The following is a 12,716-nucleotide window of genomic DNA, read 5'->3' as shown; positions in this document are numbered from 1 at the left end:
GCACAATTCAATCACTATCAGGGGATGAGAAGAGACCATGTGAGTGGGGTTCTCATCTTCACCCCAATTTCAACCAGGGATGTTTGGCTTTTGCCTGGTTAATATTTCAGGCATTTTTGAAGGACTCTGAGAAAGAGTGCCACTGCCAAGCAGTCTATTGAAAGCCACCTATCTATAGTATGCCACTTTCTACAAAGAAGCAGGCAAACATGTCAATCAACTGGCTTTGAAAATGCTTTTGCTTAAGGCTTTATAACTGGTTTTTCTTCTACATTCCCTTATCTTATTCAGCTTGGACAGGACACAAATGGCCAGTCGCTGAAGATGGGTGTTACTCTCAAGCTACCACTGAGAATAGAGTGAATAGCACTGGTCTGGCCATTCTCTCCCTCCCTGCTCCCTTTGAGTCCCCTTGAATTGCCATATGTGCAATGCTTGTGTGGTCTGTTCCCCTTGGGGGCTCTGTGTCAACTATTCTGCCCCTTATGCTTTCTGGTGTGCTTGGAACCAACAGCGTCCTTTAATTAAAGGCAGTGGGTGGCATGATGACAGGATTAGTATCAGTGTCTGGCTCCCTAAGGACCAGGGAACATTGTGGCCGAAGTTTTCCCATCTGCATAACTGGACTGTTTATATGTTGATGAAAAATCTAAGAGGGGTAGCACTTACCTTCTCGGCTTGCTGTCTGCTCTACTGGCTTCAGGAAACAGTAGAGAGGAGTCCCACAGGAACTGCTTGGTTGTCTCATTTAATTGAAAATGTAGGGTGCTATGGCTTTAAATGCATTGCTATTTGGCCCTTTGCTTCACTGCAGAATGAACAACAATGATGTTCTGCTCAACACCAGTTAACAGACGTTGTAGGAAGGGCTCAGCAGTTTTGTGAGAATGAAGCTGTATTACTCAAGTGTAATGAGCCAAAAAATAAAATCTCGTTTTCATGCAGCATGAGTACAGGCCCATGCCCCAGCCATGTAAGATCCTTTTCTGTTTTATTGTTGGCTTGGAAGGTATTCACTCAGCCTTATGGACACAAACCTGAAAGGAACATTCTGGCTTAGGAACTGAACTGAAATGAATATCAGGGACAGAGCTTTTGCCAACTAATTATAGACAGAGTATTCAAATACAGAGTCTGCAAAGTGCCTGCTTCCTAATGATCCCACCCCCAAACCCCCTTCCCTCCTTCCACACACGAGGAAGGGTTTGGAAATGATCATCAACTCAGAGTAAATTCTTTTACAAAGTCAGTATTTATTTGATTTTCTTTATGTACAAAAAGTAAACTCCAACTGAACGTAAAACCAAATAAAATCCTTTTGGCTTCACTGACTTTAATTACCCATTATCCTAGAGTCACAATTAATCATGTAAACAAGAGATGGCATCACAATGTTAAGTTTGTTATACAGACAGGATTTGGCTATTTTAAGGATGTTAAAAGAGAAAATAGATTATAAAGCAACCTGGGTGTCAAAGGACTCTGAGATAATTGCTGCATTAAAAGAAATCATCTAAACAGCAAATCTCCAGCCAAAAATAATGTAGGTAAGGGCCTGGATGTGCTTCTACTTGGTTGACCCAGTATAAGGCCCAGGTACTGTGTAATCGCTTTGCATTTTACCTTTCTCAGAGCACATGGTGTGTGGAACAAAATACAGCTGAGTTGTGGGGAACCTCAACTGTGAGTTCTAAGCACAATTTTACAAAATTACCATTATTTCCATAGGAGAATCTGGTAGGAGGGAGTCATTTTGAATTGAACATGGCACTGATGTGTTGGAATCAACTCATAATGTCTTCGCCAATTTATGGCAAAACCAATATACCCTGTGTAGGAAATGAAGCCAATGATACATCACGCACGTGATTTTTTTTTTTTTAATAAGCTGAATCATGTAGTTTCACTCTTTTTGCTAAACTTAGTTATTAAAAGGCCTTCACAGAAACTCAACATCTTCAGGTAACCACGTGCCTAAAGCGATCTACGTACACGTCTGTTTTAAACTTGTTGCTCCTTGGGACAATTTCTTTGCCTGGTCCCTGCACGCACAATTCTCTAGGAAGCAGGCAACAGTTTTTATTAGAGTGACTGAGTACAGAAACTGACTTGTTATGACTTCGGAATATCTTTTGCCTATTTTTAAGAATACCATGAGAAAAGGATTATACTTTTAAAAATTCAGAATCTGTAGTTTGTAAAACTACTATCATTTTAGTATGAGCTCAGTGCTGACCTTTTCAGATCAATCATAAATAATAATTTTCCCAAGGGAAGTATTTCTAGTAGAAGTGGGAAAAACAGGAACTAAGACTATAGCTACCCTACCATAAATATCAGCTACTTTGGGCTTAGCACTCTTTCAGGGGGTGATAATACTGAGTAAGAGCATATATGAATATACACCTTAGTTTACAGACAGGATATATGAAATCTTTGAGTGATCTACATCTGGTATTGGGATAGTTCTCTAATATTACAAATGCAACCATTAGGCAAATTTTCTCAAACTCACGGTAACAACTCCCTGTATACACAACAGCCACCGACCAAGTTTTAGGCCTTCCTACGGCAGGACAAAAAGCAACTTAAAGACCTCTCGTGACGAGATAGAATTAAATGATATCTTAAGTATAGACTGCTCGCCATGGTCCATGGTCCATGTTAGACCATAGGAGGAAAATGCTAGAAAACTGTGCTCCCCATTAAACCTTGCACTGCGCTAATTCCACCTAAACGTCCAGAAGGTCATCGCTGCTTTCATCGCTCTCCACCGTCAGCTGCCGGGTCCACCACTTCTTCACCTCGGAGCCACACGACGCCGTGTCGGTCATGGGGTTCATTTTGCACACTACGGATTTCATTGTTGTGCGCCCTGCAAATCGTAAGTTGACCGAAGACACTGAGTGGCTTATTGGTTTTGGTGCTGTGGAATTGACAAAAGTCCTATGAGCAACGTGGAGCTGTTCACCCCTTTGCAAGCCATTCCTGAAAAGCTGTGATAGTCCCAGCAGTAACAAGTAAATGAGTCCCCATAAACACGTCCTATCCATAGATGTTAAGTATGAAATCCTTCCAGCTCTCGGTTCTTTACATTCATCATGGACTTTAAAATTCTGTTCAGGGACAACTAGTGATACCATTTGAAAAACTGCTACTTGCCAGTTGCACTTTGAGATGACCACAAAAACTAAATAAGGTAAGATAAGATACAATAAAATAAAACATTCCAGTCTGGGCAAATATAAGTGTCATAGGAATACGGGTGAGTAGGTGTTTGTTAGTATATACAAAGAAAGAAAAACTACAAAGGAAAAGGGCAGATAGTGTCAGCAATAGCGAAGGGAGTCTGTAAATCACTTTAGGGGTAGACTTGAATTTGAAATCCGAGACCCAAAGCCCACAGGGTGTAGACACCTCTAGGACCTGAATCAATGGAGAAAGGACTCGGGGCACACACCTGAGGGCAGCCGCCACTGCCCGAACTTCCTTTGGGGTTTTCCGGGGTCTGTGGAGTCCTGCCGACTGCCCCCTCTGTCCGACAGCGTGGGGCTCAGAAGCTGCTGCTGGCTGCTGGTCTGCATGGGGGAGAATAAAGCAGTTACTGGCTCTTTGTTAACGCTGTGCTCCCCTCCTGTCCTCTGCACCAGTCTGGACCCTTATTTTATTATTTATTTATTTTTTTTTTAGAGTTTAGAGTTTATTCATTTTTTTAAATATGAAATTTATTGTCAAATTGGTTTCCATACAACACCCAGTGCTCATCCCAACAGGTGCTCTCCTCAATACCCATCACCCACCCTCCCCTCCCTCCCACCATGGACCCTTATTTTATTTTAAGAAAGAAAGAAAACACAATAGGAAAAACAGTACTGGAGCCCCAGAGTCCACAATGGGGAAAGGAAAAGAGCAAATGAGTTCAGAGAGTCCAGGAAAGTGAGAGCCACCCCTGCACGCGGTGAAGGAAGGGGGCACAATTCTCCAGGTAGCACCTCCTCCAGGTATCCTTCCAGGACTCCTCCACTCCCATGGCTACCTCGCCTCTGCACCTGGGGTGTAGCTATGGACCAGGAAGGAAGCGGGGCCAACCTATATAGGTCAGTCCTAGCGCTCCAGAAAGAGAGCTCAGCAGACAACACTCTCCAACAGCCCCAGAGGAGAATGAAGCTTATACCAGCCAAGACTAATGTCAGAGAAGAGCTGAGACTCTCCACACATTTTACTCAGTCTCTGGTGCCCCCCCTTTCCTGTCAGTGCCTCGGACCTCACATCTCTTTGGTATCCCCTCTTGGTTTTTTGGTTACCTCATGGATTTTTTGTTGTTGCTGTTGTTTTGTTTTTGGTTTTGTTTTTTTTTGCCTAAAAATAGACAGCTCTGCAATCATCACTTTGCCAGCCTCATCAGCCCTGCCTGGCTGGCTGTCCTGATCTTACCTTGGCCCCACACATGAAGCCTCTATGTCTCTGCCCTTTGCTGACTGTCCCTGCACAAGTCCCTGTTGTCGGTGGCAGTTGATTCCCACATGTTGGGGAGCCGACAACATGAAACCCACCCCAAACTGGGCTGTGGAACAAGGAATTCCCTTGAAGCATCTCGCTGGGCCATGGAGCCACAGGCTTCGGTATTTACTGCCAGCCCCTGACTAGGCTGCTACACATCACAAAGCCTTACTGTGCCAGGGGCTCATCTCAGAGTGCCTGATCGACTCCAGCTCGTCCATAACTGCGCCCTCCTAATGGGGAGGGCCCCGCCAGCTGCTGGTCACAGAGCAAGGTTCTCCAGGGTGTCCATGCCAGGCTTTTTTATGGACACGTACATTGAGTCTGGAAATGGAAATAAGCTTTGCCCTAGTGAAGAAGGTCCTCCCGAATTCCATATGCTCTTCCAATGCCCAACTAAGGGAGGACAAAGCCTCAATGAGTCTGACTGTTCAAGGAAGGTGGTGGTCAATTACAAACATTTTCACTGATTCTACTGCAAGTCCCTGTGACCTGGTAGAAGAAAGCATTTAGGGCAGAGCTTCGGGCAAACCATGTTCTCCTAAGTCAAGTAATATCACTGGACTCCGTTAAACCTGTAGAGATGTGATATTAACTCTTTAGACAAAAATCAATAGAATTAATGCATTCAGAACATTAACTTTTTTTTTAGTATTCATACAACTCAGAATCAGAATCTTTTGAAATAACCCCAAAGCATTCCAAGTTGTAAAGGTCCAAAGATAATCTAGATCAATATGTTCCTTTTTTTTTTTTTTTTTTACTTAAAAACTTCCAATTAGAGATACTGTCACCTTGGGGTGCCCGGGAGGCTCAGTCGGTTAAGCATCTGACTCTCGATTGTGGCTCAGGTCATGATCTCACGGTTCATTAAGTTCAAGCTCCGTCAGGCTCTGCACTGACAGCATGGAGCCTGCTTGGGATTCTCTGTCTCCTCTTCTCTTTCTACCCCTTTCCTGCTTGCACTTTCCCTCTCTCTCTTAAAATAAATAAATAAACATTTGGAAAAAAAGAAATACTGTCCCTTGTTTGAAATGGCTATGTGAACAGCACTGTTTTATTTTTTATTTTAAAAATGCACGTGGGGCGCCTGGGTGGCTCAGTCGGTTAAGCATCCGACCACTCCACTCAGGTCATGATCTTGTGGTTTGTGAGTTTGAGCCCCGCGTGGGGCTCTGTGCTGACAGCTCAGAGCCTGGAGTCTGCTTCAGATTCTGTGTCTCCCTCTCCTTCTGCCCCTCCCCCACTCGCGCTCTCTGTCTCAAATAAACACTAAAAAAAAATACATAAATGAAAAATAAAAAATAAAAAAATGCACGTAATATCCTTGGAGGAAGGATGCCTCATACACATACCTCAGGTTGCATATTATTATCCTGACTGTTAGCATTCATGTCCTCACTGGGCTGGGTGGTCTCGATACTGGGGGGATTGAGGAACCGGCTCAGCTCCTGCTGTTGGCTCTCCCTCAGACTGTGGATGATGCTGCATGACTGCTGCTGTTTCTATGGAAATATGATCATTCTCTCGGTAAGAGAGAAATCAACCCAACATCCCCCTGTCCCCCAGCACTCAAATTGTATTTCCTTCTCTCCTCTCCAAAGAACCTGTATGCTCAGTGACCTCTTAGGAACTTCCAAATGAGGATGTTTAACTACTTCCCCTAGTTAAGTACCAGACTGCTATAAAGGCAGGCTTAGAGACCTCCCAACCCACGCTTATTTGCATAACAATGGGAATAAATATGTTCATTGATGCTAGCTCCTGTTGTATTTAAAACAGAATTTTTAGATCACTAACTTGGGTGTTCTATATTTTCCCTTCTTATTTTGCTCTGTGCTCATTCAGCCAATATGGATCACCCTTTCTGCGTTGTTAGAGGCAGAGAGCTTTGGATGGATGAGTGAAACCCTTGCTCTTGTCTTATTCTGGATAGAGGCAGGCCTGTCTGTGTTGACACACACTTGGGAACATGGTCTGGTGCTGAGCCAGCTCCCTGTGCCTTCTTGGGGTCTGTGGTGGGAGGGGGGGAAGGTTGGGTCCCCAAAGTGAGCAGGGCTATGATATAACTATTGTCTTGTTATAGGAGGTTGGAGTGTTTTGTTTCCCTGGGGACATTTTCTCCTCCAACAGATATGTTTCTGCTGTTGATGTTGTTCTGAGAAACAGGATTTAAAAAGTGTATTATATATAAATGTTTAGTAATTAGTGTGATTCTTTCATCTGTGTGTGAAGTGTAAGTCAAAAGCATAATCATAAAAATAATTATCTAGTAGAAATGCCTAGTGTAAACACAGTGTATGCCAACACAGTATATGTTCATTGATTTAGGAGTCAGAGAATCCTATAAGCTTATCAGTCTAAAGGCAACAGACAGATCATTAAATTCCCAGGAGACCTGGCCTTTGTTAAAGACCAAACAACATTATCAATGGAATGGTGGAATTTTTAGGAGCGATTTAAAAGTAGTTTTGTAAACTCGGTTGCCAGTCATCGTATAGAGATTTGGGCATTTTGAACAGTTGAGTTTGATAAATGGAGATCACAAATATTTTAATAAATATTTGTTCAGTAAACTGCTTTTTAAACATCAATGTTCTGTTATAAAAATGTGATTCCACGGCAACGCCTTATGGACTCTGCTAATGAGGGCGCAGCTGGGTCTGGATGAGAGCTCAGGTGCGAACCAGGTGGCCATCACAAGGGGATGAAGCTGACACAGTTGAGGGGCTACGAGGCTAATCACAGAGCATCTCATTCCGCTGTTCCTGAAGCTCTTTTGTTTTGTCCCTCCTCCTCCTTCTCCTTTGACAGGAGGAAAGAAAAACCCGGATGCTGCCAGTTGACTCACAGCTCTGATGCGCTTTAAACACTTTTTCAGCCACATGCGGATGGTCTGCTTGGCCACCTCCTCCTCGATGGTGTACTCCAGCTGCTCCCTGGCCAGCAGCTCCTCCAGCTGCAAGCTCTTCCGGATGTCAACCGACCTGTAGGACAGCATGCTGGGGGTGGGGTGGGGGGGACACACAAGAGCATTCTAGGTCGGACTCATTTGGGACTCTGGTGGAGATCTCAACTTTCAGAGAGGACACCACTCAGTCCAACCAAGGTACTGTTCCTGTGCCACTGGACTAGTTATGTCACCTCCTCTGTAAGATGGGGACAGTCATGGTCCCCACCTTATTAAATGACTGAGTTAATACTTGGGAGGTGCTTACAGTAGTAAGTGCCATATAAGCGTTTGTAAAACCAAAGGTCTAGGCTGGTCCCTGATCTACATTACCAGCTGCTTAAGGCTCTGGAATGTTCCCTGTAGAAGGAAGACTGCTCTGTCTGTATACTTCCTTCACCTTCAGTTCCAGGTGGGGATGGTCAGTAAGGGTTGGCTAAGGTCAGGCTTCCTGCCCCCCCGCCCCTGCCATTTCCCTCTCCGTCGATCCCATTTGTGCCCCTGGATCTTCCTCATTAATTCTGGTGGGTGAAAGGTCAGGGTGGAATACTCGCTCCCATTCTGCCCTAGGCGCAACAGGTTCAGGCGGGGGCAAATGAAGCCAACACAACCAATGTGTCGCCTCAGGGCCCCTGGGCAGTAAGGCAACAACTCACACTGCATCCAGGCTGAGGGGTCTACAGCCAAAGAAGAACGCATCCTCTTCTGCCCCTGGTGCTCGCCGGTGCTGCCACAGGACCCCCGGTTGGCGCTCAGCCCCTGCCTGCCCCTCCCGTGAACTCAGTGCTGCCTCCACCGCCCACATCACAGCACGGAGGTGCTCGGGAGTCCTCCCCATGCAGCACTGGCACCCCGACCTTCTCTTCTTTGCTAGCGCTCTTCCCTCCTTGGAGGAGGGAAATGTGTCTGCTCTTCCTCTCTTCCCTGCCTCCTCCAGAATCTCATCAGTGCCAAACTGTTTTCATCACTTCCTGAGCTGCAGGGATAGGGAGGGGCAATCCAGGCCCCCATTGGCTTCACCGGGGTCCATCTTATCGGATGCCTCTCTGTGTTCCAGAGAGGCCGAATGAGAACTGCTAATGACAGCGGGGTGTCTACGTGTCTCCCTTTGACCCAAAAATATTCGTCACCAGGAGGAAAGATTTGGTGACATTCTGAGATGGCGTCCTCTGCTAGTCATATGTATTTTCTGCCTCTTCTTTTTCTGCCCTTTGGCTTGCTCCTGGAAGAAGGGAATAGCGGGAAGTAAACTGGGAAACTTGAGAGAACTTCTCCCGGGTCCTTCCTGTTCTTATTTTCAAATTTCAGTCCCAAGCATATTTCTGTATACCTGAGTGCTTCTGAATGTGTGACACCATACCCAGCCCTTCACCAAATATTTGCCACATGATGAAAACAGCCACTTCTAGAAGAGGGCCATGACTTTTCCTGCGGACAGACCTCTTTGAGAGTGGGGCCCATGGGACTTTTCATAGAATAACATTTTAAATGCATAAAATAAAATATCTCTTATTACCAAGGAAAGCAATTATATTCAAATACAGTGCTCATATTATTTTCTTTAAAAAGGTGATGATAGAACGGATAAAGAAGATACAGTATATATGCAATGGAATATTTCTCAGCCATAAAAAAGAATGAGATCTTGCCATTTGCGACAACACGGATGGAGCTAGGGGGTATCATGCTAAGTGAAATAAGTCAGACTGAGAAAGAAAAATACCATATGATTTCAATTACACGTGGAATCTAAAAAATAAAACAAAGCAGAAACAGACCCATAAATACAGAAAACAAACTGCTGGTTGCCAGAAGGGTGGAGGGGAAGAGGGTGAAAGGGAGAGGGAGGGTACAGGCTTCCAGTTTTGTAATGAATAAGTCACGGGGATGAAAAGTGCAGCATAAAGAATATAGTCAATGATGTTGTAATAGTGTTGTATGGTGACTGATGGTGTCTACTCTCGTGGTGAGCACAGCATAACATACACAGTTGTGGAATCACTATGTTGTACACCTGAAACTAATATAACATTGTATGTCAACTCTATTTTAATAAAAAAAGAAATGAAATTAATTTTAGAAATTTTTAAAAAGATGATACAGTAACATAAGTGCTTCTTTATTAATGCATTAAATAATAACATCTAGTTGAGGTCAAAGGACTACTGTAATTTAGAAGCAGTGGTGAGTATAGAGAATATTGAAAATTATCAGCCACGTCAGCGATGCCATCTGAAAATATCTATGATTTCTGCTGGTGGCAGAGATGCAGGTTATTATTAACACTGTGGGGCTTGCTGCCTGCATTCATCACTGAAGAAAATACTGCATTTCAGTGAGTGATTAATGACAACAGAGATGTGATTGTTTCCAAGCCCATTGACCTCTGGATTTGATCCATGGATTGATTCCTGTTTAAATTTTTTTTTTAACGTGTGTTCATTTTTTGAGAAACAGAGAGAGAGACAGAGCACAAGTGGGGGGGGGCGGGGCACAGAGAGAAGGGAGACACAGAATCTGAAGCCAGCTCCAGGCTCTGAGCTGTCAGCACAGAGCCTGACATGGGGCTCGAACCCACGAACTGTGAAATCATGACCTGCGCCGAAGTTGGAGGCTTAATTGACTGAGCCACCAAGGTGCCCCTATAGATTCCTGTTTAAAAAGCTGTTATGGATTGAATTGTTTTCCCCCTAAAAAATCTTTGTTGGAGTTATGACCCCCAGTACCTCAAAATGTGATCTTATTTTGAAATAGGTTACTACAGATGTGATTAATTAAGAAGAGATAATACTGGACTGGGGTGGGTCCCTAATCCGATATGAATGGTGTCCTTATAAAAGGGGAGATTTGGACACACATGTGTAAGCACACACGCACACGCACACGCACCCACACATGCGGGAAGAACGACACATGAAGGTGAGGGCAGAGATCAGGGTGATGTTTCTACAGGGATGGCGGCCAACACCTAGGAGCCGGCAAGAGGCTGGAAGAGTCCCTCTCACAGCCTCAGAAGGAACCAGCCTTGCCGACCCCTTGAATTTAAGCTTCTAGCCTATAGGACTGTGAGACAATACACTTGTTTCAACCACCCAGTTTATGGAATTTCGTCCTCCTTGTCCTGTGTGGGGTCTCAGTGAATGTCTGGAAAGTGTGGTTTGCCAGCCAGCTGGGGGCGGAATCATGGAGCAAATGAGAAGATCTGGATTGGACTCCAGCTGGACCACCTAGTCACTAAACTCCCCCAGACCAGCTCCTCCCTCACAGAACGAGGGGAAGCTGTGCTCCCCAAAGCCCCTCATCTCTCCCATCAGGATCTCCTCAGTCATATGGGGCACCTCTGGGGATGTCAGGCCACTGCTTCTCCCCCCTTCTGTGTGCGGCACTCAGACACGGCCCTTACAGGACAGCGACAAAGGCCATGTGGAGCCTGAGCAGTGTGGCCTCACCTTATAATCTCAATGAGTGTGGCATCTTGGGCTGTGAGCCCACTTGTTGGTTGTATTTCACAAGGTCACAGCTTTGGTTTCTGCACTCACTCCAGCTCTGTGACCCAGGGTTGTGAAAACTCCCTCGTACCTTAGGACATCATGGAAAGTGACGTCCCCGCCATTATGCAGTCTCTCCATTTCATAGCACATGTGCTTAAACAGAAGTTTGTCTTTGTCGAGATCCACCTCCAGCCTCCCCCGCAGGAGCCTCAGCAGGAACTTCACACGGAAAGTCGGAATCACCCCCTGGGGGGCAGAGCACAATAACTGGTAAATCATCTTTAGGCCATAACGATTCACTTGGGGTTCTGTTTTCACAGAAAAAAAAATCACAAAAAAGAAAAACGACACCAGATCTTTTTCTTAAAAGATAGCATAATTAGCACTGGGAAGTAAGGAAGTTGTTTGCCTCCCTGGAGGCTGGGTCAGGAGGGTATTTACTAGAGAAGCACCACATTGAAAGCCGAGCACTTAGATTTTCCGCTGGTGCTTCTCTGGTTCTGTGGGATCTTATAACCTGGCAGCATTGGGAGCCTAGGAGGCTCTCTGCCTCCCTGGCCCCAGCCCTTGCTTTACCAGGGTTTTCCTCTCCTGGTCTGTTTCACTGACTCAGCCTCTGCTCATCTATTTCTCTAAAACACACGCTGAGTGGGTTGCTAATGCATTATCGCAGAAAGTACAACATTCACATGTACATGATCCTCCTCTTCACTTAGCGTGGATGCTACAAACTTCTAAACATTTTTTATAAATGGCTTTTCTAGGGAATGATCACTCCTTTTCAGGTCTTCCCAATTATTAGCACAATTACATACAAGAGAATCTGGTCAGAGCGGCTCCAGATTCTGGAATATCAAACACATGTCGCTCCCTTACGGGCAACACAATCCACCGTGCCAGCCTGGCTCTGTCTTTGAATTAAGGCATTGGGCTAAAGGCAGGGACATGGGTAACCGTGTTTTCCTGTCAGTTAGAAACACCTTAACATGTGACTCATGGTGCCATCTTTGATGTGTGCATCCAAGGAAAGCAGGTTCCCGCAGGCAGTGGTCTTGGAGAGGCAGGTGGATCAAGGGGAGATAGGAGAGCTAGGCCAGATGGCCACACGTGCAGGTCACTGTCTCAGAGAAAGCCCCCCTGAGACTGGTGACTGCGGAAGTGGGGGGTGTTAGGGAGAGGGGGACAAAGGTGGTGAGGAAAGCCAGGCATTACTGTGCAGGCCTAGCTCAAGATGCCCCCTTCCTTAGCTTGTTCTGGCTCTTTGGTCTTCACGCCCTCTGTTAACTCTTCCTGCAACTGTTTTTGAACCTACCCATGGTAGATTTTCCCATGGTAGAACTTTCCTTGTTTTTCAGATGTCGGGTTTAACAACACCTCCCCAGCCAGACCGTCATGGCCACCCCGCTAAAGTAGCCTGCCCTCCAGTCCGACTGGTGTCTACCATATTACCAACCGCAAAGTGCTTATAGCTTCTTGAGATAATGATTATTATTATTTCACGTTATATTGTTTGTCTCCCAATGTTAGAATAGAAGCTCTGTAAGCATGGGTGACTTTCCATTGCGTTCACTGCTGTATCCCCAGCACCCAGAACTAGGCCTGAGTATTTGCTAGGGATGAAGAAAGGGGAAAAGAAAGAGCAGCAGCAGCAGCTAGAGAATGAGATATTGTTGCTTTGGCTAATTCCAGGAAATCTTGGGCAAGCTTTATGGTTAAAGCATTCAAAGAATAAGTCCAAAATAATTTAAAAAATAACCTTCAGAAACCACTAAGTA

General features: G+C 45.1%; 1 protein-coding gene across 7 annotated transcripts in view; it reads right to left on the bottom strand.

The window, feature by feature from the left end:
* Nucleotides 1-1,233: 1,233 nt before the first annotated feature.
* NALCN (sodium leak channel, non-selective) overlaps nucleotides 1,234-12,716 on the bottom strand; it is a 324,113-nt gene continuing 312,630 nt past the window's right edge. For 6 of the 7 annotated variants that reach the window (XM_060636745.3, XM_078432139.2, XM_060636746.3 and 3 more), the window contains 5 exons: nucleotides 11,030-11,187; nucleotides 7,352-7,502; nucleotides 5,856-6,005; nucleotides 3,461-3,578; nucleotides 1,234-2,926 (listed from right to left, as the gene is read on the bottom strand). In XM_060636745.3, coding sequence (XP_060492728.1) covers nucleotides 2,733-2,926; nucleotides 3,461-3,578; nucleotides 5,856-6,005; nucleotides 7,352-7,502; nucleotides 11,030-11,187 — 771 coding nt within the window. In that variant the 3' untranslated portion in view covers nucleotides 1,234-2,732. The remainder of the gene's footprint in view (nucleotides 2,927-3,460; nucleotides 3,579-5,855; nucleotides 6,006-7,351; nucleotides 7,503-11,029; nucleotides 11,188-12,716) is intronic. The other variant, XM_078453191.2, reaches the window with a different exon arrangement.

This window comes from Panthera onca, chromosome A1 (assembly GCF_046562875.1).
Source record: "Panthera onca isolate mPanOnc1 chromosome A1, mPanOnc1 haplotype 2, whole genome shotgun sequence".
NCBI lineage: Eukaryota > Metazoa > Chordata > Mammalia > Carnivora > Felidae > Panthera > Panthera onca.
The sequence above is the reverse complement of the archived record's forward strand: the minus strand, read 5'-3'. Positions and strand labels throughout refer to the sequence as shown.